At 38.5% G+C, this 27,593-nt stretch overlaps 1 protein-coding gene across 1 annotated transcript in view; it reads left to right on the plus strand.

Moving 5' to 3' along the window:
- APBB1IP (amyloid beta precursor protein binding family B member 1 interacting protein) overlaps positions 1-27,593 on the plus strand; it is a 65,266-nt gene that overhangs the window by 16,116 nt on the left and 21,557 nt on the right. Inside the window, exons 2-10 of the mRNA XM_018075192.2 lie at positions 273-344; positions 2,368-2,455; positions 4,274-4,563; positions 10,081-10,158; positions 11,864-12,023; positions 15,580-15,701; positions 22,677-22,751; positions 23,948-24,091; positions 27,454-27,564. Of these exons, the coding sequence (XP_017930681.1) occupies positions 273-344; positions 2,368-2,455; positions 4,274-4,563; positions 10,081-10,158; positions 11,864-12,023; positions 15,580-15,701; positions 22,677-22,751; positions 23,948-24,091; positions 27,454-27,564 (1,140 nt within the window). The remainder of the gene's footprint in view (positions 1-272; positions 345-2,367; positions 2,456-4,273; positions 4,564-10,080; positions 10,159-11,863; positions 12,024-15,579; positions 15,702-22,676; positions 22,752-23,947; positions 24,092-27,453; positions 27,565-27,593) is intronic.

A 27,593-nucleotide genomic window follows, 5' to 3' on the forward strand; every position in this document is an offset into this window, starting at 1 on the left:
TGACTTCCTATGAAATATAGATAATATAAGGAGATTGTTGGAACTTCTGATGAGTGTAGATCCCAAGTGTGTGTTTAAGCATATTGAGAGTCTGATCTGTTAGTAGTTACTTTTAAGTTATGGATTCATGTTTTTGCAAGTCATGAACAATTGTTTTAAAGTTAATTGTGAACACAATATAAAAGAACATTGCCTGTCTTCTGGTTTTGACCATTGCTGGCCTTGGAAATGAACTTTTGATGACTTTCTGCCTGTGGATTTTTTTCTTTCAGATGGAGCAAACCTGTGATGATATAGATGAAATGTTCAGCAATTTGCTTGGAGAGATGGATATGCTGACCCAGGTAAATAATTATTTTTTTTCCGTCAGAATTAGTGAAATAGCTATTATGTGTCAGGGAAAAGAAGTAAATTTTCTACATTTTTCATATACTTCCACTCTGAATAAATACGAATATATTATTTTGAAAAACCTTCAACTAAATTTTTCTGCTTGACAGTTAAAACAAGTGGCCTGAAGTAGAAGGTAATATCAGTGCAGGGTAGGTTCTTAAAGAGAGTTAATTGCTTACAAAAGACATTTTCTCAAAAAAACTCCAAGTCACCAATTTAAATTCCTCTGGACTTGGTCCAAAGAAATTGAAAGATTTTGTTATAAAAGGAAGAGTCTGAGTCTGTATTTTCAGACTTGAATGCTTTGCATACATGGGTAAATGGGATGTAACCTGAGTATCAAATGTGAACTTTGGAAATGAAAGCAACATTTTGAATGTATACATAAAAATAATCTTTATATATGGCAAAATATTAAGTTACAGCTAGGGTGGCATTCAAGAATTTACAGAGATATTATTGCCAGTGTAGAATACACTCTTGAGAGGAAAGTATAAAAGAACATGAGCCTTTTTCTAAAGCTCTAGTCATTAAATACTTCCTGCATAACCTGATGAAAGGATAATTTTTATTCCTAGGAAAAAACCCTACAAAGACAATAATATTGTTGTATTTTAGTAAATGCATGCTCAAAAACACTTAAGTTGTGATCTTGGATTCTGTGTGAGTCTGTTTACAGCCTCTGTTTTGAGGGAGTCTTTCTTCTTGGTGAATCTCAGTGCTTGACAAATTAGATACCAATAATTCTGAGCCTCAGAATAGAAATTGTATTTAATCTGTGTGAAAGCCAAGATTTCATATGACATTCTTAGCTGTCAAATCACAACATTTTGGCCCTTTGTGCTCTTGAAGGGCTCTTTATAATAGTGTGTATTTTATTTGTACATATATCTATATATATAAAGAGGAGGGGGTTTATGGTAATTTCATGTTATTATTATGCCTTGAAAATTAACAGAAGACTGCTTATGATAATTTTTACCTCCTCAGATTGGACATAGCACTGTTACGAGTGCAGGTGATGCCAACAGAGTGAACCTCTTGTGTCTCTGCTCACCAGTGCACTACCTGATGGAATAGAGTCTTCCAAAGATGGAGACTGACTCCTTCTTTCCAAAGTTCTGGCATCACCTCTTACATCAGCATTATATGGGAGAAGGAGACAGGCCTGTCTGAAGGTCTGAAGACTTTCAGTTAACAGACTTGGATCTTAATTTCTTTAGACTCTTAAATTCCAAACCAAGAGTGGAGATAGTTTTCCACACTTTTTTACCAATCTGCGTGTTCCTAAAATATGTGTAAATGATAGAAGCACACAGAGATACCTTTACATTGCATAACAAGGCTGAAAAAGAAATGCAAGTTCAGATTTGGGCTTTTCTGCCAGAAACTGGGAATTCTCTATTTAACTAAGCACATTTACAGTTTACATTGCAACAGCATGTCTTTTCATTTGTTGTATTTGGGTTTGGGGTTTTTTTCAAAGAGCAGAAGAAAGAAACAGCTAAGTTACATTTATATTAGTAAATAAAACACTCTGGAGAGAAAATGACACTGTAGCTTAAATATGTACATAGCTCTTTTCTCACCCTCCCCCAAAAAGCTAAAGAAAGCTAAAACTCAGTCTGGCTTTGTCCACTGTCTGGATTAGAAGCAGTCCTGTTTTCTGCTGTTCCCCACACCAAGCCTAGGTGTTGCTGGTGTGTTGACAGGAGTTGCTGTTGTCATGGATCAACATGGGATTGAGAAGCATGCAAAACCCTTGACATGATTGTGAGACAGTGCTTGAACCCTCGTCTTGGCCCTATTTAGTTTATCTGTTTAGTCATAATCCTAGAAACCAGTTTGTGTCATTCTGTTCCTTGAAGAAGAATTGATTTCATTAGATAAGTTCAGATAATTGATTTAGAAATGTTAATATCTGTAATAGTAATTATATCATCAGATACCTGTTTTTTTCTTCTACCTTAACAGAGTTTAGGAGTGGAGACTGTACCACCTCCATCCCCCAAAGAGTCCAACGATCAATTCAGCTTTACAGTTGGTTTTAAAGATTTAAATGGTAAGTAGCTGAATGGACTCTTTCATGCCTTTTATGCTTACTTAACGTAGCTCACAGCAACAAATGAGAAGAAAATCTTTGCTTACCCTTGATCAAAAAAATCCCAAAACAAACAAAAGAACCCTGTTTTGCTGGAGAGGGAGGTATATTTGTTTGTCTCAATTTAGGAAACTTGAAAGGGGCCAATTTTTTGGGGCGTTAGTCAGTCTAAACAAGAATCAGACTTTTGAAAAGGTCGGGGTGTAGAGGAAGACAAAAATGAGAAGTCTCCCAAATAACTTCCTAAAATGCAACCTCTTTAATATGAAGATTTAACTTGATAGAAGACAAAGTTCCTCAGTGTTATGTCAGAACTGTGTAAGCAATTTTGTTCAGTGGAAGTTTAAGCTTCCACTGCTTCCACTTTACATTGCTTATTCTCATTTTGGTTTGCACTGCCACTTTTGCATGTGCAGCTGCTCGTTGATGCTGTGTGACAAACCAAATGAGGGAATGTATCCGAGTTTAAAAAAAGAACACTCCCTATGATTTTGTACATGCTGGGGTTTTGCAGTTTTTTCCTTCTTTTTTTTACTGGGGGCTGGTTGTTTGCATTTGCCTGAGTTGGTGCTAACCTTCCGTATTGTCCCGGGGTCAGTTCTCTGTTAGGTTTCCTAATGACTCTACCAGCAAATTGGGTAGAACTATGTAAATACAGAGGACCATAAGCCATCTTTCCCACTGAAGAGAAAAACTTATTAAATACTCTGTTAACAGGTAAAGCAGGGTAAACTGAGATGGTCTAGTGGCATATTCACACTTAGTCTGATGAATAATCTATTGTTTATTGGAATATTTAAGCATTTGTCAGTATCCAGTTCAGCATTCTCCATCCCTTTTCAAAATCTCACTTAAAAGTTTTCTCAATTTGTGATTTATTTATTTTTTAACTACACTCTTTAAAGAAATTTAAACTGCAAAATCTGTTTGATCTTATAAAAACCTTCTCTTCTAGAAAGCTAAATCATCCTGCAAGGGTTTTATTCTACAGTATCTCTTACATCACAGCTAGTTCAAACTACAAAAGAAATTACATAGTAAGTTCCAGTATAGGATTTTATCTTATACTCTGTCAGAGTAGAAAACAGAAGGAAAAAGTTACAATATTTCTATCTGATTTATAAGATGCTTTTAAAACAGATAGTCTTGTTTGCTTTTTGCTTAAAGGATCTTCAAAAGCCTATGTGTGACATAACCACCCATGTGGTATGTCACAAATGTTGATCACACAATTACTGATGTGCTACAAATGATACCATACAATTTCTTGTGTCTTAGAGCTTTTTGATTTTGCTTCATGCTAATTTTAGAGTTGTAGAATAGTAGTAATATATGAAGATATTCTTGATCTAGGCCTCAATGACACATTTTGTTGCGATACCAAAACTCGCTAAGCATTTATGTATGTGCTTAAGTGAATAACCTAATGGGAGCTAATGGAATGTCTTGCACCCATATCACTAAGCATGTACCCAGTGACCTTGCTGAATCAGGACCATGTTTTATAACATCATAAGGACCTGAGATTGTATCACTGGAATTGAAGCTTCCTGTCTGGTTTAGTTTATATTCATAGAGTTCCTTGTACTGTGAACTTCAGTATGAGCAGATTAATGGCTATTCCTAAAGCACATTTGTTTCCCGCCCCATGTAAAATGTTTCCTTTCCCATAACCCTTGTGCCTTACAGTAACCATGCCTTCTGCAATTTAATCTCCACGGAACCGGAAACAGTATTTTGCATTGCACTCACTGACACATTTTGTGTTTTTCTTTTCAGAATCCTTAAATGCCCTAGAGGACAAAGACCTGGATGCTTTAATGGCTGATCTTGTAGCAGACATAAATGAGGTTGAACAGAGAACTTTACAAGCACAGAAATCTTCTTGCAACCAGCAAAGTACAGTCGCTCAACCTTCAACGGGCTTGGATAGTGACATTTGTTCTAAATCAAGTCTCTGTGTTACCATTACTGGACAGTCTGGGGATGACCTGCCCCCTCCACCTCCAGACCCTGATTTAGACCTTCCACCACCACCTCCTCCACCTCCTTCTGAGCCACTTACCCAGGTAAGTCTGGGTGGAACCTTATTCTAAGCATTCACTTGTTCTTGTAATTTTGCAAGTGGTGTTTGGCACTGGAAAGCTTGTGGATATCCCAGGTAGATACATCATGGGAAAGCTATGCATGAACTGTGGAGTGAGATTTCTGCTGTTGTGAGCAGTTTCTGCCTGTTCCTTGACCTATTGTCCACTCCTTCACCTTTCTAATCATCATTTTGATAGCCCAGTACAGGCATAAATCATCGCAAATGGTTTATTGTAACAGAAAATTTATAACTGAACATTTTTAAGAAGCATTGATCAGTTAATATCTTCTTATAGAGAACTTGGCTTTGGCATCAGTGCAAAACATGGCCAAAGATCCCTCCACTTTGTGAAGATGTCACTACGTTCGTTCAGAGCAGTCTGTGCTACTGGTACTGATAAGACAGTTCTGCAAATGTTTCCCAGATCCATCCCTGGCCTAAGTGATTTCTTGCAATAGGAAAAGCTGTTCAGTTATGTGATATTCAGCATTTGGTAGGAGATCAGATGTAAGGCTGAGCACAAGAAGTATCTCTCCTAATCCTAACACAGAATCACTCTGCTCTTCTTGGTCTTGTCTTTGAAAGGAAGTAATGAAGACCATCTGCAATAGGGGACAAATGCCCTTTACTTAGGAGGTGCTAAAGTTATCAGCAGGTAACCATAAACAATTGGCTTACCTGTGTCAAAGTTTTCAGATTTATCACAACCTCCTCCCTGTTTGTGTTTCTACAGAGCTGAACAACTGAAATCAAATGTGATATTTCTAGTAGAAGCTTTAGAAGTTAATTTCTTTGATGTGAGGTTGTGGAGAGGTAGGTAATGTAAGAATTCTGCCTTGTCACCGCCCTGTGAGGAGAGCGTGTGCATTAGAATTAGAAGAGTGATGCAGCCCAAAAAACATGAAATCATCTTTTTCAGTGTTTATGTGTTTCATCAGTGTTTATGTGTGCAGTAACTATGACAGAGATAAGATGTTTGCATTTAGGGAATGGAAATGTTTTGGGGAACATGAAAAGTGCTCAGTCAGCCCATGTAGAACTGTACCAGTCAGTTTTGCTTAAACCATGGTCAATTCATTACTGTTTAGAAGTCCACACGGACTGAATATGAGTCACCTCTACATCACTGCTTCCGCTATGTTTGGCATCATACAGCAGACATTCAGCAAAAGGAACAGAAAATTGGGTGGGAAGAGGACATTTCTGATGATACAAAAACTGATTCACTGGGTAAAGCTTCATTTGATGCATAGGACCTTTCGGAGCTGTTTGAAGACTGAAAGTCTTCATGTGAGAGGAACTGTGCCATTTTTTTGCATCTCAAAGATAATAAACTTCCTATCTTAAAGGAATATCAACATTTGAAAAAGCAGCAGCTAGACAGCTTTATAAGATGAAGTCTTTTATTTAACTAGTATAATTGATGTAGAAGAGATGCTATTAAGCTCAACTCTATCCATTGTCTCACAAATATGTCCCCATCTTGATTTATACCTTCAAGGAAGTACCAAGCTTCTTAATAGTCTGGTTTGGAAGCTGACAAGTATGGTCTGGAAGGGTAGCTGGTTAGATGGACTTAGACTGGCCAAAATGCCAGACTCAAGGGCTGGTAGTCAGTGGTTTGCTGGCTGGTAGCAAGTGGGATCAGCGCTGGGGTTTGTATACTTTAATGTTTTTATCTGTGACCTGAGTGATGACATAAAAACCCACCTGCAGATGTGCTGTGGATGCTTTTAGTTAAGGGCACTGATTGACAAGATGAATGGCAGATATTTTGTGCAAGGGGACCTTGAAAACATGAGGACTAGGCCAGCAAAACCCTCAGAAACCCAGCAAGGTTACGAGGTCCTGTGCCTGGGGTGTAATGACCCCATACATTTGTACAGTTTAGGAGATGACAGGCTGAGCAGCAGCCCTAGTGAAGAGGAGACGGCATGCTAGTGGATACCACAGTGAATAAGAACCATGAGTGCAAGTTATCTCAGTATGGGAAACTGGCCTCTTGGGAGGAGTATGGCCAGTAAACTAAGGGACCCATTGTTCCTTTCTCTTGGCACTGACAGGCCCATACCTGGAATACTGCATTCCACTCTAGATGTGGAGATACTGGAGAGTGTCTAGCAGAGAGCTAATGGGATGGCCAAGGGCAGGGAGTGATCAGGGCCCAGCAAGGACAGGCTGAGGGAGCTGGGCTTGTTTAATCTGACAGAGGAGGCTGGGGAGTGATCTAATGACATCCTAAAAATACCTGAAGGGTAGATGCAAACTGGTGGAACCAAATTCTTCTATGGTAATGTTAGGTAACAGGTACAAGTTGTAGCTTTGTAGTTTCAGACAGGACATTAGGAAAACCTTTTCCATTTCAGATGGTGGTGTAACGCTGTGATCTGGCGATCACACATTCTCTGTCTTTCAAGTTTTTCCAAACTTTGCAAAGGAACATCATGGCTGACCTGATCTAGTGCTGCTTTGGGCAGGGAGACTGGCTGTGGGCCTTCAGACCTCTCTTCCAAACAATGTTTTTATGATGCTGTGATCTAAAGCTCACTGAAATTAACTGCAGTTCTTTCCCATTAGTGTTGCACTGAGCTAAATGTCTGTTAGCTGGCATGTTGTATTGCCTGAGGGTTAAACAAGATTTCAGAGTGAGAAGAGGATATACTTGCTAAACACAACTGGAATTCTATATGAAAAAACGTAGCCTAAAGTCACTTCTCCCTCAATTAAAGTGTTCCTCTGAAACAGTGCCAAGTTAAATCTACTGGTATTGTCTGATCTCTTTGCAGATACAGGGAGTGGGGCAGAGAAGGATGGGAGCAGGTGGTAGAAGCATTTCTAAGGAATATGTCTGCAGTAGATGATTTCCTCATTAGGGCACTGATTCTGCTTTCTCCTGCAGCCTTTGCCTCATTTTATGATACATGTTGTATTTAAATACTGATGACATACCCACTGTGGCATAGTGTCCACAAAATTGCCTACAGGGCTCTTACGCAGGTTGCAGTGTGAATGATGGAGGTAATAACCATTTAAAATTAATATGGAAAGAATTGATCTCAAATTAATATTCACTGTCTTGGTTAGTATTTGCTTTGACATGACATTTCTGCTTAGTAAAATGAAATTCAGCTGTAAATGGAATCATCAAAACCATGTTCCTGTAAGGCAGGATTCTTGAAAAGTGATTCTTGAGCCAATCAAGGCTGAAGTTTTGTCTAACACTTCTGGTTGGTGTAGCCAAATAAGAATAGTGTTAGTTATTCCCAATGCAGCTGTGATACTAAGTCTGTTCTCTAACCTTTAAGTGTGCCAAAATTAAGAAGTACAACCTTTCTTTCAGGGAAGCATAGAGGTGTCTCATAAATTTCCATCAATCCTGACATTTCTTTTTACAACTGTTTTTAAGCTAAATAAGGCCTTCTACATTTTTTGTGGCATTATTTGTATGACTTTATATGTTTCTGTTTAAAGATTCCAGAAAATGTGGTGATGATACTGTAGCAGGAAAAAAAAAAATCTTGTAGCTTGTCAAAGCATTTCTCTAACAGTGCTAAAATTTTGCATCTGATAACTTATTTTCTTTTTCTACATTTAGTCAGACAAAGCTTATGAAAACATGAAGGCTCTCAGGTGATGGCTCTGATGCACAGATTTGTACAATGTGTGAACTCTGTTCAACACAGGTCACATGCAGGTGAAGCCTGAGTTATACCTGCCTAAAATTTTCGTCAGAAAATCTGCCCATGCCCCACTCAACCACTTTGGTTAAGATGTTTTTTCTGCTTTCTGAAGAAGGGTGATAAAGGGAGGGCCACAGTGTGAGAGGCTCTTCCTTCCCTAGAACTTCTGTTCAACTACAAAAGACTATTTGGATTCTCTAAGTTAAGCATTGCTGAGCTGTAGCAATGCAAATTTCAATACCTGTGTAGAAAAAAAACCCAACAAATATATTTTTAAATGATTGTCTGGTATTGATAGTGGAGAATTTGGCAACAAGAAGCATGTTTCAAATGGTGATAAAGCAAAAGATGTTTAATTCAGCAAAAGGGATATCAGTTAGGAGGACTTTAGTTTTGGTTGAACCTGCCTCAAAACTTGAGATGAATAAGTTAACCTTCTTAGCTCTTTCTTTGCTATTATTCTATGATATCTCTCTAACAGGGAAGTGATGGCAATGCTTAGTTAGGCCTAGTTTCTTGAAAATGCATCTTCCATGAGTTGCAATCAGTTCTCCTAGTGTGAAGACCAGTAAAATTATGACTGTAGTGTAGAAAATGGAGGCTGAAGATAACAGAGAAAAATCTTGTGTAGAAGCAGGGCAGGAACTTTCTTCCACAGTCATTGACTGGAAGTTGGGTGCCTGTCAGCACCATAGCTGGTCCTACCCCTTTAAACCAAAGGAGACTGTGAAAGTATGAGAGAGCAACAGGGACAGCGAAAATTAGCAAAGAGGCAAGAAGGCAAAGACGAGACAGTTTTCAGTTGGGGCAGCAGGGATGTAAAGTTGGAAAGGAACAGAGTCCTTCAGTAGTACCAAGAGTCCAAGGCAGCCTCAGGAACCACAGTTACTTGCTGTCCAAAATGTGCTTTTCCAGCTCTGTATGTTACTGGAGAAGACTTCTGGAAGACAGATGGCAAAAAGAAATGGTCACAACCAATACAGTAGGCACAGAGGCAACAGTAGGCAGTGGCATTTGGTATATGTACCTAAAACTCTCAGCATCTGGGGATCCAGAGTCTTCTTGGATCACAAACCTCACTGGTATTAAGAGAGAGGCGTGGTACTGATAACAGCTGCTTTAAAAAAAAGAACCGAGTGATACAGAGGTTTTTGGGAATCTTACTGTAGCATTCAGCAAAAGCTGGAATGAACTTGAGCACTATCTAGCTGTGTCTGTGTTAATACAAATAGGTCCATTAGTAGAATAAAAAACCATGTCATCTAGTTGAAGGAGTTGTTCCTCTCAGTAAGTATCCATGCAGTAAGAACTCATGTGGCAAGTGAAATAATTCAAGTAAATTAATGTACTTAACAGAAGGTATAAAGTTATAAGTTGTATAATTCCAAGCCAAATTTTTAGTAAGATCCTAAAAACTCTAGTTCTCTTAACCCTATTGAGAAGTGAGTTTTCTTCCAAGCAACTGCTTCCACAGTGCTTTTTCATTTAGGCTGAGTCTTCCTTCACCTCCTGTTTTGTATCAGTTATACGTGCAGAAACATAGAAGAGTCCAGTTTTCAGGCATTCCTGTAGCTTTTGAGGGACAGATCATGTAAGAACTGTATGAGTGGGCAACAAAAGGAAGCACTGAACTTGTAAATCAAAGTTGGCTGGAGGATATTAGGTCAAGGAAAGCTGGGAATTCCCTGTATCTATGAAATTTCCCATGGCAAGCCTTACCTTCTTGGTATAAATAACAAGAAACAACTCTTTTCAAGTAAACATAAATTGCTGCATTACTTAACAAGAAATACACCAAGTATCTTGTATCTTTTCAGGAAGAACGAGAGGCACGGGCCAAAGCTGACAAGATTAAACTTGCATTAGAGAAACTGAAGGAAGCCAAAGTTAAAAAGGTGAGCCTTAAAATAGTAAATGCTACCATGAGCTACTAACTAAGTATCTATTATCATAATTTTTAATAATAAAGCTCTTATTCAAGTGACTAGGCTTTTTCATGTTCTGTCTGTAAAGATACTCTCTGGAACTGTCTTGTCATCCACCTGAGGGACTTATTTTTAGGATGATTTGGAAAGCTGTGCCTTTTTTTTTTTTTTTTAATGCTGGGGCAAAGCACACTTCTGATAGGTTGCTTTAGAGAAAGTAGAATGTACATTAAAATGTTGCTTACTTATGCTGTACCAGTTTCAGAAGTATTAAACTTCTATAGTGGATGTGGATTTAGCTAAACCCTATTAAATTAATGAGGGCCTTCTTGCTAAATCTTTTCACAGCAGTGTAGTTATGTACAAGGATAATAGAAATTATCTTAGACCAACAAATTAGAAAGCTTCCAGCCAGTGTCTGCACACTGCTGCAGTGTGTCATGTAATTATGCCCACTCATCCTAAACTAGTGTTCCAGCTGAACTCAATAGGAGCTGCAGGTGTTCAGTAACCCTGAAAAATGGATGTGAAGAAAAAACAATCGTGACCTTTCAGTCTTGCTCAAACAGAAGATGGGAAGTGCTGAAGATCAGAGCCTGCAGGGCTTCCAAGAATAATTGAAGCATCCAATAAATTTGGGGTTGTCAAGACTTGAGATGATTCCCACAGAACACTTCATGTTCATGTACAAATGCTACTTCTGAGAGAATGTACTGGGAGGATTTCACCAATTTTGGCTTTCTTGACCTTTGTTAAATATTAAGATTGCTCATTGGTCATCCCCTTTTCCTTGCAATGTTAGCAATTCTCCTTTGGGAGATTCCCCTCCCCCCATTTTTTTTTCCCACCCAGTAGGGCTCAATCTTATGACTGTGTCACTATAATGACATTACTGTGCCATTCTTGAATTCTAAATTGATTAAGTAATTGTCAAGAAAACTAATCTTCTCTCTTTTACCAAAAGTGGAGAGCAGAGGCCAGGGAGGATAGTGAAAAGCTAGCTCACAGCCCTGGACTTCTGGAGGGCAGACTTTGCTTCTTATGTGCACATTTTAAAATAAGGAGCTATTTAAACAGGAGTATATGGAAAAGTCCTCCCAATTCACCAGTTTGGTTCCAGTTTCCATGTACAGACCCTGTAGAGAATTATTCTACTGTTTTCAATACTAATGGAGCATTTTAAGTACTTTCCTTATAATGTATTTGCAGTTTTTTCACATTTTACATACTTCAGCGTTTTCTTGTGTTGTTCCTCTGAAAGAAGTGCATGCTCTTTTTCTCAGTTAAAACTAAGCTTTCCACATTTCTAGCTTACATTAGGAATACTCTGTCCTTTTGTACTTGCTTTCCCTATCAAGCATTTTCCTTAATTGCACGTGTAGTAGATGTAAAGAAGAGATTAGCTTCTGCTTTTTCTCCCTAGCAATTTCACCTTTCCTGAAGTCTTGCAGAGGAGAAGCTTCAATTTTCTTTTTTGAGAAAAGGTCTTTATTTTGGTGGCAATATAATGGGAAAACTTCCAAGCTGTTCTGTTCCCTAAGCTCGCTGTGGGACACAGGATGCCTTTGAATCAGTAATAACCTTCAGCCTTAATCTTTCTTATCTGTGTTAGCAGATTCAGGCTAGCCTTTTTCTTGCTTCTGAAGTTAACTGACTCTTCTGTGACTCTACTCAGCTCGTTATCAAGGTGCACATGTACGATAACAGCACAAAGTCACTGATGGTGGATGAACGTCAGGTGACACGGGATGTTTTAGACAATCTCTTTGAGAAAACCCACTGCGACTGCAACGTCGACTGGTGTCTGTATGAAATGTACCCAGAGCTGCAGATTGGTAAGTGGTGTAGTGACATGGCATATAGCAAATAGATATGGTGTATACTATGCTGTTGGTAATCTTGAAAATGTAATAACATTTCTCCTGCCTCTGTGTCCCCTGGAGTTGGAACATCATAGACTCTAAGCTGAGGGATGCTGCAGGAATATATAGAGCTGTTCTTGCTGTAGAAGTGAGTCCATTCAACCGTGCTCTGAACTGCAGAAGGCTCCTTGCCCATCACCATTTCCACTATTCTATTTTACAAAAAATGAAGGGGCTATGTGAATTTCAAGGTGGTGGCAGGCCTGAACACACCAGTACTCAACTCTACTCTTTGAAGAGAGGATGCAGTGCCTGAGTGCTGTCAGCAGGCTGTTACATACTGACCAAACAGATGTTGTAATTAAACAAGACTCTGTGAGAAGCATATCAGTAATTTCTAATGCTTTTCATTTGTGATAGTTGTTTTCTTAAAGTGTGGCTGTGAACAGGATATTGCTCTCTGATGGCTCTGCAGCTCTGCTGAGGCTGTTATTATTTAGGAAATAATTAACCTGGCCTGTAGGTCCCTAGGAAACAGGTGTGCAAAACTTACATATTGTTTGGTGCAACATAATGACTCTTGTTTGAAAAAGGCTTCAACGTTTGATTAAGATCGGAGCATTCTCTAATTGTGAATTATTTCAGAATATTTTTATTGTCCAGACTGCAAAGGTATTGACATCAAAAGGAAAAGGAAAATTGCCACAACTTTCTTTCAGGGTCACATTTGACCTAGAGAAATGGGAAATGGTCAAACAGCCTTTAATGTTCTTAGTTTACAGTCCCTTAGCAGAGATGTGAAAATGCACAAATAAAGTCAAATATCAATATTGCACTTTAAAAGAGCCCCAACTGTAATCATGCTTTTTTAAAGAAATTTAAAAATAGCTGGAAAAAGCCTGACTGGTCATGAGCAAGGAAACACTCATCTGCTTGTAAGATTGGCACAGGTATTTACTACCAATCTGTTCTTGCTACTTGGTTAAGATAATGATGCTGCATTCTTTTGTACCTGCTTATCTTAACTAAGGAAAGACTGCAAATGTCATTTGACCCTAGAAATCTCATAAAAGTCACTGAATAATTTTGTTGTTTTCCTGACTTAAAAAGTTGCTCCGTTTTGTCTAGTGTGACTTGGACAAACATGTCTGAGTGTTAGGATGACAGCACATAAACAGATTGTTTTCTGAATCTCCACAGTCATTAAAAAGAATGGACTTGTGTTTCTTCATAATCTGGGTAGACATTTTAGATTTCCCATCATGCAGTTAAAACTGAAGGTATCAGTGAGATTATATGATACAAACATTGGGTTAATTGTTAGATTATTTTTTTTTTGGTAAATAAAAATTACTTGTGTTACTTTAGTCCCAGCTAGTGCTTCATGGTTTGTTTTAGTGTTAGGGTATTGGTATAGTAAGAAATTACTCTCGTAATGAATAAAAATCATTTTAAAAGTCAGGACAGAAGAAAAGTGTCAAAGGAAATAAACCTGTAGCTGGTTCAGGAAAAAAAAAGAAAAATCTATTAACTCCTGATGCAGACATCTATTACCAGGTCCAAATCTGCTGGGAATGTAGTCTTTTTGTTTGCAGAAGGGAATTTCAGTATGAGTGGAATGGTACATATTCTTTCTTCTGCTTCCAGTGCACAGCAACATGTAGTTAATTTTGTTCAAAATCAAAACAATGTGAACTATTCTTTATTCTTGTCAGTATATTTCTAGGCTGTTTTAGATAGCTTTATTACTATCAGCATGAAGACAGACTTTTCTGCAGTTCATCTTTCTACCTGCTTTTCAGGCATTTAAAAGAATAAAATTACGTTTACTTTGAGAAGCAAAATTGAGCAGCAAGTATTTCATGCTAATTCAAAGGTCCAAGCTAATTTTATATCACAAGATCTTTGACAAGATATCTTATATATACTGTTATTTTGAAAGACTATAATTGCAAATAAAATAAACTGCGGTTTTAGATTAATTATGTTAAATATCGCAAATAATCTCAGTAGTGAGATGGCAATATAACACTGGTCTGTACATACCAGCATGTATTTTACAATAAAGACTATTGCCTTATAATAGGCATCCAGATTTGACTTTTTTTTTTTCTTTTTTGGTAACAACAACTGTTAAAAAGACCCTCCTGAGGATGGTAAGATCACACCATTTATACAAGAAAATCCTGGTGTGGGAAATAAATAAACAAAAGTATATGTGGCAAAAATGTGTGTTATGATCTGAGAATTGTTTTATGGCTATCATGGGCTATAAGGTACTATTTACTCTTCAAACCATTACCTGGGTTTTAAATAGTGCTTTTTATTTCTATTTTTTACTTATGAGTTGCTAAATGAGTTATGTTGTTTATGTTGTTAAAAGTTGCCATCTACTTGTGGACTGGTCCTGAAGCTAATCCCATTCTGTGAATTTAATTAATTCACAAAATTTAGTTTGGATGGGATGTACTGAACTCTTGTCAAAAGTTTTAAAGAAAGCCTAGGAAATGTATGCTGTGTTATCTCCTCTTACACTAGGCCAACCTAGGCCATTGGAAGATGTCATCATCAGATCACTGAAATAGAAGTACAGCTGTTCCCAGGGAACTACCAAAATCATACTGTAAATTGAAGCTGGGTGAATTCCCTATCCCAGTACTGAATTTGTAGAAAAGTACGGGCTGGGTCCTTCCAAAATGACCTGTCAAATGATACTCAATTCCTTTTCCTTTGAAAGGGGGTTTGTATTACTGTTCAGCTACTTTATGTAAGTGAAACTGCAGAAGAGATCAGAGCTACCTAACCTCAGCATACCCTGTGGCTTTCCTGGGTGGAGGACCTGGGTTCAGAGCAGATCAGGAAGGGACAGAACTGACGCTAGGTCTCCCACACCCCTGGTAAGGTTTTTAGCTACAGTGATGGTGGGTGAACCAGTATATCTTCACATCAGCTCTCAGTCTGTCTTCCTATTTCCTCTCTTTTTCTATTTGTGTTTTTAAATACAGTTGCTTGAAACCAAACATTTTATTTTCAGTGCATAGAATTCTTCCCTGCTGGCAAAAAGCAATTTTTCATTTGTTCCAATAAGTAAAAAGACAAGGAAATAAATTTTTACATTTGTTTCAGTTGATTCACCAAAGTGAATATGTACCTCCCTGATCATACTGCAAACCTTTAAAAAACAAAAGCAAACAAAAGCAGAGAGCCATTGAGAGACATGAGTGTAACCATCTGCTCCTGGTGGATCACCGTTTCCATCCTTTGTGATCTTGAAGCAACAGCATAGAGATGCAGGAGGAATCCAGGAGCATGCCACAGCTACGTAAGACATCTTCTGTAGCTGCTTTGCACTTCCATGTGACACAATTTCATGTGGTTTTACTCCTGTCTGTGTAGTGGAAAAGAGCTGGACTGTCCAAGTCTGAGTGAACATCAGATAATGATTACATTCTTACACAGGAATTTCTGCAGCCTCAGGAGAGGGGAGAAAGAGTCTGAATGTCTGACATTACCTTTTCTATCTCTCCAGAAAGGTTTTTTGAAGACCATGAAAATGTTGTTGCAGTGTTATCAGACTGGACTCGAGACACTGAGAATAAGATTCTGTTTTTGGAGAAAAAGGAAAAATATGCTTTATTTAAAAATCCCCAGGTAAGCTAAGATGGTATTTGGATTAGAGTCTAAACTTAGGTCATTTAGTCTGCATGCTGCCTATTGCATTAATAATTTGCTTTCAGCTCTGTCAGAGAAAGCAAAACTTGTATTTTCAACCAAAAAAACCCCAGAATGTTGAATGCAAGGATTTGAAAATTAGTGTTTTCTACTTTTTCCTGATGCTATTTTAGAGTCTCATCTATAGTGTTAAAAAATGAAACCTAAAATTCACCTCCAGCACAAACCTTTGCTTAGGCACAGCTCTTAGAACTGAGGTGAGATGGCGCAGCCGTAAAAATCTGGCCGTTGTCATTATTACAGCTTCTCCACTATTTCTACTGATGAAAATCAGCCTTTCCTTTAAGGTCCGTTTTTTGCCAGTTGTATGTGAAACTCATGAAGAGTATGCTGAGTTCTACAGAGAATTTATCTGGATTTCATTTATACTGGGAAGAAGCATTGGGTGAACAGTAACTCATGTCTAGCTTTGTAGTGGGTCTGCACACTGAATTGTGTTAAATTATTGAGGACACATGTGTACACAAATCGTGTATTTCTTGTGCTCTGTAGTCAAAACCATATTTACAAACACCCTAGCACATACGTTGATGGATTCTGGGGCACAAGATCTTTTCCCCTTGTCAGTGTCCTGTTAGCTGACTGAGCATCTGGGTTGTTCCTGAGAGCAGCTAGAGAAAAATCAGCAATTCAGTATTGCCAGAAATTGAGTCAAATATATAATTTGGCAGCAAATCTCACCAAGCTGCTCATTAGGAAGTTGGTTTTTTATAGAATGAGCCAATGTTTCAAATAAAACCTGTGGAGAGGAAGTTTCCTTCATTGACACAAGTATCCACAGTCAGGCAAAGAAAACTTATCCTGCAGTGTACGTGGAATGATGCTGATTTTTAATATGAAACAGCAAAGCCAAGTTTGTAATTAAAACATACATGATGGCTCAAGGTGTCATACTTTCTAATGCACATAGACAAACCTAGCAGCAGAGGTTCAATGCACGTTTGATTCGTACACTAATAATGTTATTTGGGCAAGGGTCTAAACCTCTCACAGGAGGTAAAGCTTTGATGAGGATTCTGGTCGTTTTGATTGGAATGAAATTTAGAAATAAGCATGACCTAAACCAAAAACAGAACAAGAATGTAACTCTGTTCTCCTGTCCTAACTGGATATGGACCAGTCTGCAGTCACTGAGCTTTAGCCCCTCTTCTAAGTTTTAAAATGAACAGTCTAAGGGAACTGAGTAGTTGTGGCAGTCATACCGTTGAAATATTTTACCAGTAATAAAGTCTAACCATCTCTCAGGCTTAGTAAATTCAAACACTGTGAGACAGGTAATATCAGCAAACTGTCTTTGTGGCAGAAAATAATCAGTATTGTACAGACAGAGCTCACACTAGATAGTAAAACATGGTAAAATACGTGATCTGGAGTAAGTCCCTGAAAAGGTAAACCAAGTGGGAATGCTGAGCTGGGGTGGGGTAGGGCAGGGTCTGTTATTACCTAACTAACTACATGTGGAAATTGTAGTGTAACCAATGGGAAACTGAAATCTAGTGGTGTGATACTGTATTCTCAGTATTTTCAGCCTCCTCCTAGCTCAGTCAAGGCTGCCTCGTAAACTCATTTTGGGAGTACAGAAATTGCAGAATGCGCTTTTTGACACACCAAGTGGTGCCAGTGCAGCAGCAGTTGAATTCTTTGTTGGTTGTATTTAGGGCTTGTTCTGTTGGAGGTTGTTTGTGGAAATCTCACAGTTTTGTAACTCACAGATACTTTTCTGGGAAAAAAAGAGGCAAATTCCAAAGGTGGACAGGTGCCTACAATTTATTCTTAGACAAATCAGTGATACAAAATTTTCATTACAGAGGTTTGACACAAGTAAGTGCTTTAAAAAAATCTTATTATAAAGGTGTTCAGATGCCTTCCTGAAATAGGTGGACCTCTGGAGAAGGTCTGTGACCTGTACCAATGTTCATTGTTTCTTTCTGTGAAGTAGTTGTAGAACTGATATAGATTAAACAACAATTAGTTAAATGCATTTCATTTTCTAAGAGGCAACTGAGGTTCTGAAAGGCAAGATTTATTCTCTGTGTCTATGCTAGGAACATGTTGCTCAGCTAATGCCAGTGGCTTTTTTTGAAGACTGTCATTATTGTCATGCAGTGTTCTCTAATGCTTCTCTTCAGCTTTGTTTCTAAAATATTTTTTAAAGTGTTTGGAATACATTGTAGAAAAAGCACAGTCCTTAGGTGTCCCCCTCTTCCACGAAGACAGGCACACTTTTGCCCTTTCCTCACTGTGATATAACTTACCCAGCAGGGAACTTGGTCTCAGTGACTCATCCACAGAGATGGAGCATCACAAGTCTATGACTAGAGTGAAACAAAAATACGTACTGGTACATGGGCAAATAAAGAAAACACATGGGAAAGGTGATGCTTTGTCATGTGGTTGAGTGATGCTGTGCTTTTGTCATGAAAGGAGAGGTTGGCAGATTTAAAGACCTCTTTTCAAAAACTCAAAGAATAATTCTCAGCTAAAAGATACTCTAAAAGAAAGAAAAATGGGGGAAACACAGCTATTTTTAAGGGATAGCTGAATTTAAACTCCTGACTAAATTACTGGTCATGCTCTTAGAGTGTTGTATTTTACTTTTTCTAGCATGAACTTTGATTTCCTGTGTTTTTCTTTTGATAAAGTCAAACAGTGCAGTCAAACAGCATGTACATGTGGGGTTTTTTGGTTTTGGGTTTCTTTTATTATAATGGGACATTATTTATGAAAATTATTGGAAGTCTATACAGTGAGTACTTTATGCTTCTGCTCCTTCATATGTGAACCAGAAGTGAGAGCTACACCTTCCAATGGAGAATCCATGACTGAATTGACATTTTATTTCTTCTGAAAAACCAGAGTTCTCAAAAGTGTCAGAAGGAGGTGGAGTAAGAACTCATAATGTCTTTCATAACTGGACACCTGTAGTGAGTTTCATGCTTGAATATTTATTTTGAAGTCAGTGAAATTGGGCTAGTATCCAGCAGGTGATACTTTTGTTTTTCACCAGTTTGGCCACTTCCTATGACTCAAGGTTTTTATTTTGTCTCCACTGTTACCCAGTGAAGGAAACATAAAAGGGTAGCAGGGAACCTGATTATTGAGTATGCTGGCAAAAGTGCAAAGAAATAGAAGTGAGAACAGGGAAGTGTTTTTCGCTGTACTTCCATTGCTTAGTAATGTTTATCTCTTTTTGGGGGTTTCAAAGAATTTGGCCTTTAGCTTCATATATTTATTTACATTTATGATCTTCAGAGCAATTATAGGTATCTTCTAATGTTTTTAGTGTGCACTTTTTGGGGGGACACATCATGATATGAGTTGCAGGTATGACCATGTTCTGGTTTATTTTTTTTCTGCACAAACCATACTGCATTCAGTACACAGTTGAAATTATCTGAAATGGGATGTGAGCTAGCCGGTTCTTGCCTCATTTTGGGTGCAGTTTGGATGAGTGTAAACAGGCAGCCCATTGCTCAAAGAAGGTAGTCACGAGTATGAAGCAGCTGCCTTGTTTGCTGCACAGTGTCTGATCTGTGCTGTTGTGGACCTTGCAGTAGCTTGAAAGCAAAAATACAGCCTAAGCAGTAGGGGGTGCAGGGGGAGCATACTTTCTTGGAACACCTATTTTTTGCTGTATACTGACAAGTAGTTGCTGCTGTATTCCCACTTGTATGAGGCTGTGTATGAAAAAGGGTGAAAGGTATGAGAGAGGTGCTGTTTCATTTAGGAAATGCTTTTTTATAAATATAGAGATACGAACGATGATCAGCGCAGTAGTTAAGGCTACTGTTTCTACCATGATCCAAGTTTGGTTTGCTTACATGCCACCATAGATGTTTTTTGAAACTAATGAAAACACTTTCTTCTTCCACTGTTTGAGGGTTATACAGTGGAGAGAGATACAACCTGATTTTTTTTACCTGCCTTTCCACACAAAAGGAGATGGCTGTAGCCTTAAGTGGAAAGATTTTATGCATAGACTCATCTTTTGAATGTAAGAAATAGTTAATTCTCAAATCTGTAGATATATGTGGAAAGCTGCCCTGTAGCCATATCTTGTCCCATTAATGACCTGACATGGCAAATCAAACATGCATTTCACAGCGGTGTCCTCACACAGGAAAGAGCTTGCCTTTTATCATGACCTTTGACTACTGGACTTGAAATGACCTCTTCTGGACACATGTGGTTTGCTTCCTCTAGGATGAATGCTTCTCATCAAAAATAGGAGACCACACGGTGATAAAACAAGTATAGTGTACAGTCTGCTCCCCAGGTTTTTAGCCACTGACAAATAATTACCATGTACTTCCAGATTTCAGGGCAAAGATGTAAAGGAGGTAATCAGTAACAAATGAAATGTGTGTTGACAGGTGAAAGATGACAGTGTACATCTGTGTAGCATTGGGTTAGGTGACAGAGCCCTGTTTCCCTAATGAAAAAGCTGTGGTGTTAGAGATCCAGCGTGGATATTTTTGCAAACTTTCTCTTTACGATTGATTATGTCAGTACAGGGTGGTCTGTGCTTCTGCTAAATAAATGCCAGATGCCTGAATGTGAATCAGTTGTAATCAGAGGAGCTTTGTTTTCTTATTATCAGTGCACGGAAGGCTGACTGAACCAGATGAATCCTCTCCCACCGGTAGTAAAGCTGATGAGCCAAGCCTTGTTCAGACAGTGATAAGGTGTACTTACCTTGATAAATCTTCATTGTGTATTTTAGGATTTGTACTATGCCTTTATAATGATCTATAGAAGAATACTTACAGCTTGCATGTCTGTCTGCTTTCCAAATCCATCCCAAAGTCTGGAGGTCCAACCCAGACCCAATCTCTCTGAGATTTCTCTTCATACCTTCATCAGTGCCAGGGTGGGTGTGCCAACATTAAGCCAGCAGGGTTGTGATAGTGCTGCCTGTCAAGAAGACCTGTTGCATGTGCACAGAGGACTGGGCTGCAGCTGCTCAGAACAGCATCTTTTTTTCCAGAGGGATGAGTGGAGCATTGTCACTCAGTCAGACCTACCATTTTGGACTGCATAGGCAGGCGTCACTCTAGGTTATACTGAGAACACACTTTTAAGTGGTGGGTTTTTTGAGCTGGCTTGGGATTTTTTCCACTGTGAATACTGTCTTCAGATGTAGTTGCAAAGCTGTGTCCTTAGTGTTTGCTTACCTTCGGCTGTGGACTAAAAATACGTCCAGGCAGTCTGAAGCCAACTGCATTTCCTGGGATAACTGTCTATTGTACTGAACATTCAAGTTTCTCATACCATAGACATGGCATCAGCACATGCCAAATTGCAGGTGGCTGTGTTTCTGATATCCCGTCTGACTTAATGTGAACTTTTAAGAAAGCAGTTTTTAAAGAACTGTTTTTGAGATCCAGACCTCTTCCCCTTCCTCTCCTGGTGCCTCTCCAAAAACCATCTGCTATGAGGCTTGTGTTTTGGCAGACAGCTGTTCACAGCACTGCTTGAAAAAGAAGATGTGGTTGTGTGGAAGATCAGATAGACCTTGTTACTGTAAATGTGGTATGCTGGCAGAGCAGATTTGCTGCTTGTTTGTTTCTTTCTTATATGGTGGCGACGGCATGTTCCTTCATTTACACACTTCTCACTTTTATTTTGGTAATGTTTGCATTTATGTTGCAGTTTAGTTGTTGTGGAGTTCTAGGCATGTAAATATATTGTCCCCTTCTCATAGTCTTGAGACGTGAAAAAAAGGAGAGAGATAAAAAGTCAGATAAACTGAAAAATTATAGAACATGAGAATTTTGAGTGTTATCATTTTGGCCTCAAGCCCATGGATCCAGATGCTGCTTGATGCGTGGCATCCTTGATCTACCTGCTTCCTTCACTTGCAGCTGCCTTACAATCTGCAGCCAGCCAGACTCTGCTTGTCTGGCCCCTCTTGCTGTTGAGCAAAGCCACTGCATGTGCTCCAGCACACAAGTCCTAGCATGCTCCTGAGCTACCTTCCCACTGCCAGAATTTGCAAGTATGTCCAAGTGCTGTCCATTTGTCCACCTGTACAACAGAGATGGATGCAGAATTGTTGTTGCTGTTTAACAGTGGGTAAATTTATTTTTACTGCTAAGTATATGCATGAGGTGCTGTGCTTCCCTGTTTGCAGGGGGATAGGCACCGGGTCCTCTGAGGGTGGCTGAAGCTTCACAGCCCTCTGGCACAGAAATGGAGGAGGGTAGGCTTTTCTTTCAGTAGGCTGGAGCACATGTGCCAAGATATCATGGTGATCGTTTATTTGAATTTTTTCTAGATTTTTTAATATATAATCATTTAATATATTTTAATATATAATAATGCATAAAAATACTTTGCAGAATATGAGCAGGGGTTTAAAAGCAGAAAGTAATAACTTTGGATAAATGTTTTAGCATATAAGCACTTTTAATAAAAATTAAGAGCTGAGTTATATCCAAACTGCAAGATTGGGTTGTTAGGAAAGGCTTTCTAGCTTCTCGATACTGCCTTACATTCATTGTGTATCAGCATGCAATCGAATGTTAGGTTCTCTACCACCTGTAATAATAAAGGAAGCAGTGAAAATTGGAATGCTAAAACCAAACCCATTGATCCAGAAAAACAAGCAAAACTATAAGCTGCTGTTTTTAATTTTGGGAGGCTGTATACACATGGGTAAAAGTAATTTTGGATTACTTTCGAATTATATTCAAAATAAAGAATTAAAACTCATAAGCAGGCAGGTGCGATTAAATTTTTCTATAAGGGTCCATGAGCATCTGCCTCTTGCACCTGCTGACTCAGCTACTCAGTATTGAAAGACTCAGTAACTACTGAGTGGGTTTCTTGTAATTTAGTTACTTATATTGCTGACTTTATAATCAACATCCATTTCTTTTGTGTCTTCATCAGAATTTCTACCTGGCAAACAAAGGGAAGAATGAAAGCAAAGAAATGAATGATAAAAACAAAGAGGCTTTACTGGAGGTAAGTCAATTTATTAGGTTGATGATGCAAATGTCACCAAAATCCTGCCACCATCTTCATCTGCTCTGCAATAACAGCATTTAGTTCTTTGTGGGCAAGTGTGTAATAACAGAGAGTTCTGTGTTCATTGGCATCTTTGTATCTCGAGTTTAATAGGTAAATTTTTCTCTGCATCTGCTGCCCCTCATTGAAAATGCAGATTGTGCACCCTTAGGCCAGCCCTTGGGACCTTTTATGGTTATTAAGGTTGACCAGTACCAAGCAATTATCTTTTGGGTTTGAAGTAGATGTCCTTCTCTAATTATTAGCTGTACTACAACAGAAAAAGAACCTTTCCACTTTTCCAGAAAGTCTGTTTAACCTCTTGCCTTTCCTGCTTAAGTTTGCTTCAGTGGCATGCCTGAGAAAAACCCAGAGCTATCTGAAAGAAAATATTGTCACAGTTCTCTAAGCAAGCATTTTGAGTTTAGTAAAAGTTCAGTAAGGAAATGCTTTTTCTCAGGTGACTGAGGACTCACATTTCAAAATTAGAGCTCATGAAGGCATCAGATGTCACCCAGCAAAAGTCCTGGTGAATTCTAAATGCCAACTTTAAGTGATGAGTGTGTTGGCATTAAAAATTACCCAATAGTAATTTTTATATATTTTTATAATAGTAATTACCAATAGGTCCTTCAAGCAAACAGTGTATTTGTTTAAACAGTGTTGTAAGTGCTAGCAGATATTTAAAGGTGAAAGCAGAGACTGAGAGGGAGTTTTTCTGTGGCTGTTCTTGGAGCTCTGAGGAGTCTCTAAAGAATCTCTCTGCAGAAGTATTTCTCTACAGAACCTATAAATACAGCAGTAGAGAAAAAAACGCAGCAACAGGACCAACCATTTTGTTCTATTGCCTTCACTGAGCATATCTATGTCTAGTTAAAACCTCTTGTAGGTTTTTGCTTGACCTGTTAGGGAATGGAGGTTTTGAAAGCCTTCTTTTTCAGCGTGAGCACCCAACTTGGATGGCAGAGTTACCACATTATCTTGGAAAAGTTTCCTTTACCTGTCTAAGGTGTTCATCTCCTGCATTCCCCATATTCATATGTTCATTGTCACAGGAAATATCTTTATTTTTCAAGGAAGCATTTTTCTGCTATTTATTAATAGGACTGTGCTTAAATTGATTTATTTTGTGCATTGTTGTTCTTGTTGTACAGGAAAGCTTCTGTGGGACATCTGTCATTGTGCCAGAGCTTGAAGGGGCCCTTTATTTAAAAGAAGATGGAAAAAAGTCCTGGAAGAGGCGTTATTTTCTTCTACGAGCTTCTGGAATTTATTATGTACCCAAAGGAAAAACCAAGGTCAGGAAGCCAAATAATCCTCTTAGCAATAAAACAATTCATGGAGGTGAAAGTGTAAAACTCCCAAGGTGACATTTTAAGAGCACTGTTTGGTGCATCTGAGAGGTAGGGGTTTTTATGGTTCATCTTTGACTACACCACTTGTGCAAATACTAGAATGTAGTCACTGAATCCTGTCATGTTTCTCTCCTTTTTATTTCTAGAGATAGATAAAAGCATTAAGGGAATAGCACTGCTGCGGAAGTCAGTAGGGGAAAGAAAACAGCAAAGCTCCTGTCAGCTGGTGTTATGTTGCCAAAATGCTTCACTGTTATATGGGTTCCCTGCGAAAGAGTATTTTAAAAAGTTGTCAAGTAAACTTATTTCTTATCACAAAAAAGGTAGAATTTTACTTTGATATTTTCTGCACCAGTAACCAATGTGCAGAAATGCTATACTTTTCTTCCTACAGTGATCTGTACCTAGAGAATGTGTTGTGCCTTTTAAGGCTTTTTAAGACTACCCTGTGTGTAGAAAGAAGTGAGACAGAAGCATCTACCTGTCTGAATCAAATGCGCTGACATTTAGTATTGCAAAGTATTTAGAGTCTGAATTGCCAGTACTAAAGAAGCAAAGAGTCCTGGACATGTTGCACTTAAGGGTGGCTGGCTTTTCATTTCCACAGTGATGAGATAGAATGGTGGATTCTGGGACAGATGGTATTTTATATTTTTTTTTGTATTCTGAAAACAATTTCTGTTACCACTTACAGCTCTGCTAGTGCTTCATATTTAGAAATTTTGGTGAAACTTTACTGTTAGGATTTGTGCTTTAAAACTTAACTGTTCTGCTATTTCCTGACTAAATTACAAAGGAAAAAAATTATATCTTGCGAAGGAATGCTGTTCTGCTGCTCCAGTGACCTGTGTTTATAACTAAATCGCAGTGAAACACAGGTTACCTTGCTGCTTTCACATCTATTTACTTTGACTTTGTCTGACCCTGAGATAACAGCTTTCACTCCTCAAATCATACTGCACACACAACATCCTATCGATTAGGGTCTGGAATGCTATTTGGAAGGCACTTAAGGTGGAAAAAGTGTAAGAATAGTCCAATGCAGAGTCCATCTTGGACATTTCCTCATAGCATGCCTCCAATGATGACCAGTAGTACAATGCCAAGACAGGGCAAGCATGTTGTGAAAGTTACTCAGCCTTTTTTCATCATCCAATGATACCCATTTTAGTGACTTTTCATCATAATACAAATGAGGAAAGTGGGAGGGGGGTTTCAGGTGATAGCCTGCAAACATAGGGTCCACATAGTCACCTTGTAACTCTGTTTAACACTTTATTGCCTTTTAGTTGTTACAGCCTATGTAACAGCCTGTGTATCACCCTGCTTATAACTGAGCCATTTTTAGGAGCAGTGTGAGCGCTTTAAAATCACTATATTACCGACTCAGCCACTCACAGGGATTGAGCACCTTGAATCTAGTTCTTTGGTAGATAGTCACAGCTCTTTCAAATAGTACCAGTCAACTGTGTGCTCCTGCATCTGTAACAGCCTAGAGGAAAAGGATGCATATCCATGTCTTAGCCATTCCAGAGGAAGTCAAATCTCTGAGCTCAAATCTGTGTTTAGTGGTTATCTTAGTTACTGCACTCTGTATTGGAACAGCTGAGGCTCAGGTACACACACCTGTTGTGGAGACAGTAATCTGTGGTAGATGAGTGGAGTGCAGTGAGGGTGTTAAACATCTTAAAGCACTACAGCAGAATTCCATAGAGCTCTTCAGTCAAAGCCCTTAAATTGTGAGAGTTCATCTCGTGTCAGGATGGCATGAAGAGTACACATGCACCTTGCACATCATTCAGTTGTGGGTAGAGTGATCTTTCTTTGAGGAACAGAAACAAAGAATTAGCATGCAATAGTATCTTCAGCTGCTGCAGCTGTTTTAAATTCATTGTATTTTCATGTTATCACTTGTTACAAGAGAGAAAGAAGTCTGGCATACCTTTGGCACTTAGTGTTGGCTGTAAAATACATGGTGAACATGAAAATACAGGGACATGTTCAGGTAATTTTACACGCATGCCTGTGGTGGTTTTTGTTGTTTTGGGTTTTTTGTTAACAAACCAGCACCAGTCAACACTGCTGTCTTAATTTCTTTCTTCAGCATTGCTCTACTTATGCCCTATTCCAAAATGGGCTGTTAATTGACAGGGTCACAAAACAACAGCATCAGAATAGCAGATACAGTTTAAAAGTTGCTTTGTCATGTTAACATTGCACAAATACTGACAATAAGTGCTTTAGTCCCTTGCATAAAAATATGTTCCTTACTCCAAGAAAATATCAGCTACATTCATATTGGTCCTAGTCACCACTGTCTGGTACCTAAGGGAAAAGAACAACTCGTTATATACTGAATGGATTTGAGCACATTCTGGAACCTAGGTCCACACAGTCACTGATAAAATTTCTGGCATCAGCTGCAGCAGAGAAAGGGGAGAGGGAGAAGGCCTGTCTACATACAGTGTGGAGTGTTTCCTCTCCCCACAAATCTTAGTTGCAAACTCATTTTGTAGATACACTCAAGGGTGTATTGTAATGAAAATATCAATGAGAACAGCATAGAAGAACCAATTATGCAGAAATATAACCTCATTCTTAGGGGTAGAGGGGGTTTGTGGTTTGTTGTTTTTTTTCCCCCTACAATTTCCTGATTTAGCCAACACTGACCATGTGACATGGCTATTTTTGCATTTCTACCTGAAGGACTGCTAAAGTTATGCTTTGTATGCAAAATTCTTCACTGAGAAATATGCCACCAGAAGAAACCTTGTTATTTTAGCAATATATTGTGAACAGTACTATGATAAACAGAAAAGGAACGATGCCAGGAAATTCAAGAAAACTCAGAGCAAAACAGATGAAATGTGTGCGTATGTCCTGATGAGAGTTTGTGTGTTACATATACAAAAGAAAAACGAGCTCTTGAAGAAATTTAGAACCTCAAACCTTCTTTCTCTACTTAGAATTGTAACAGTGTGGTTTCTTACTATGGTATTCTCTTTGGTCTTATTATCCATAAGAAAAAAATCTCCAGATAAAGCAATGAAGCACAGCAAAACCAGAACAAGAGCAAACTGTTGCACTGTGTTATATACTATTTGTAATATGTACTTACCCTCTTCCACTTGTTAGTTTAAGAATGCACACATTTAAAATTAGTCTTTTTTTTTTTCAGTCAGCCTCATGACAGTTTCAGGAACAATACACATTGGCATTCATGCACTTTAAAAAGGTCCTATTAATGAGTTTCACATCAAAATTCAGTTTGTTCTAACAGTGATGTGCTTGCTTTTCATTTGTAGACATCACGGGATCTGGCATGCTTCCTTCAGTTTGAGAATGTGAATGTGTATTATGGTTATCAACACAAAGTGAAATACAAGGCACCTACAGACCACTGCTTTGTCTTAAAGGTAATGTACAGGAAAAATAAGTTCTGCAA

The sequence above is a fragment of the Manacus vitellinus genome, unplaced genomic scaffold (assembly GCF_001715985.3).
Source record: "Manacus vitellinus isolate BGI_N305 unplaced genomic scaffold, ASM171598v3 scaffold_3_pilon, whole genome shotgun sequence".
NCBI classification, from domain to species: domain Eukaryota; kingdom Metazoa; phylum Chordata; class Aves; order Passeriformes; family Pipridae; genus Manacus; species Manacus vitellinus.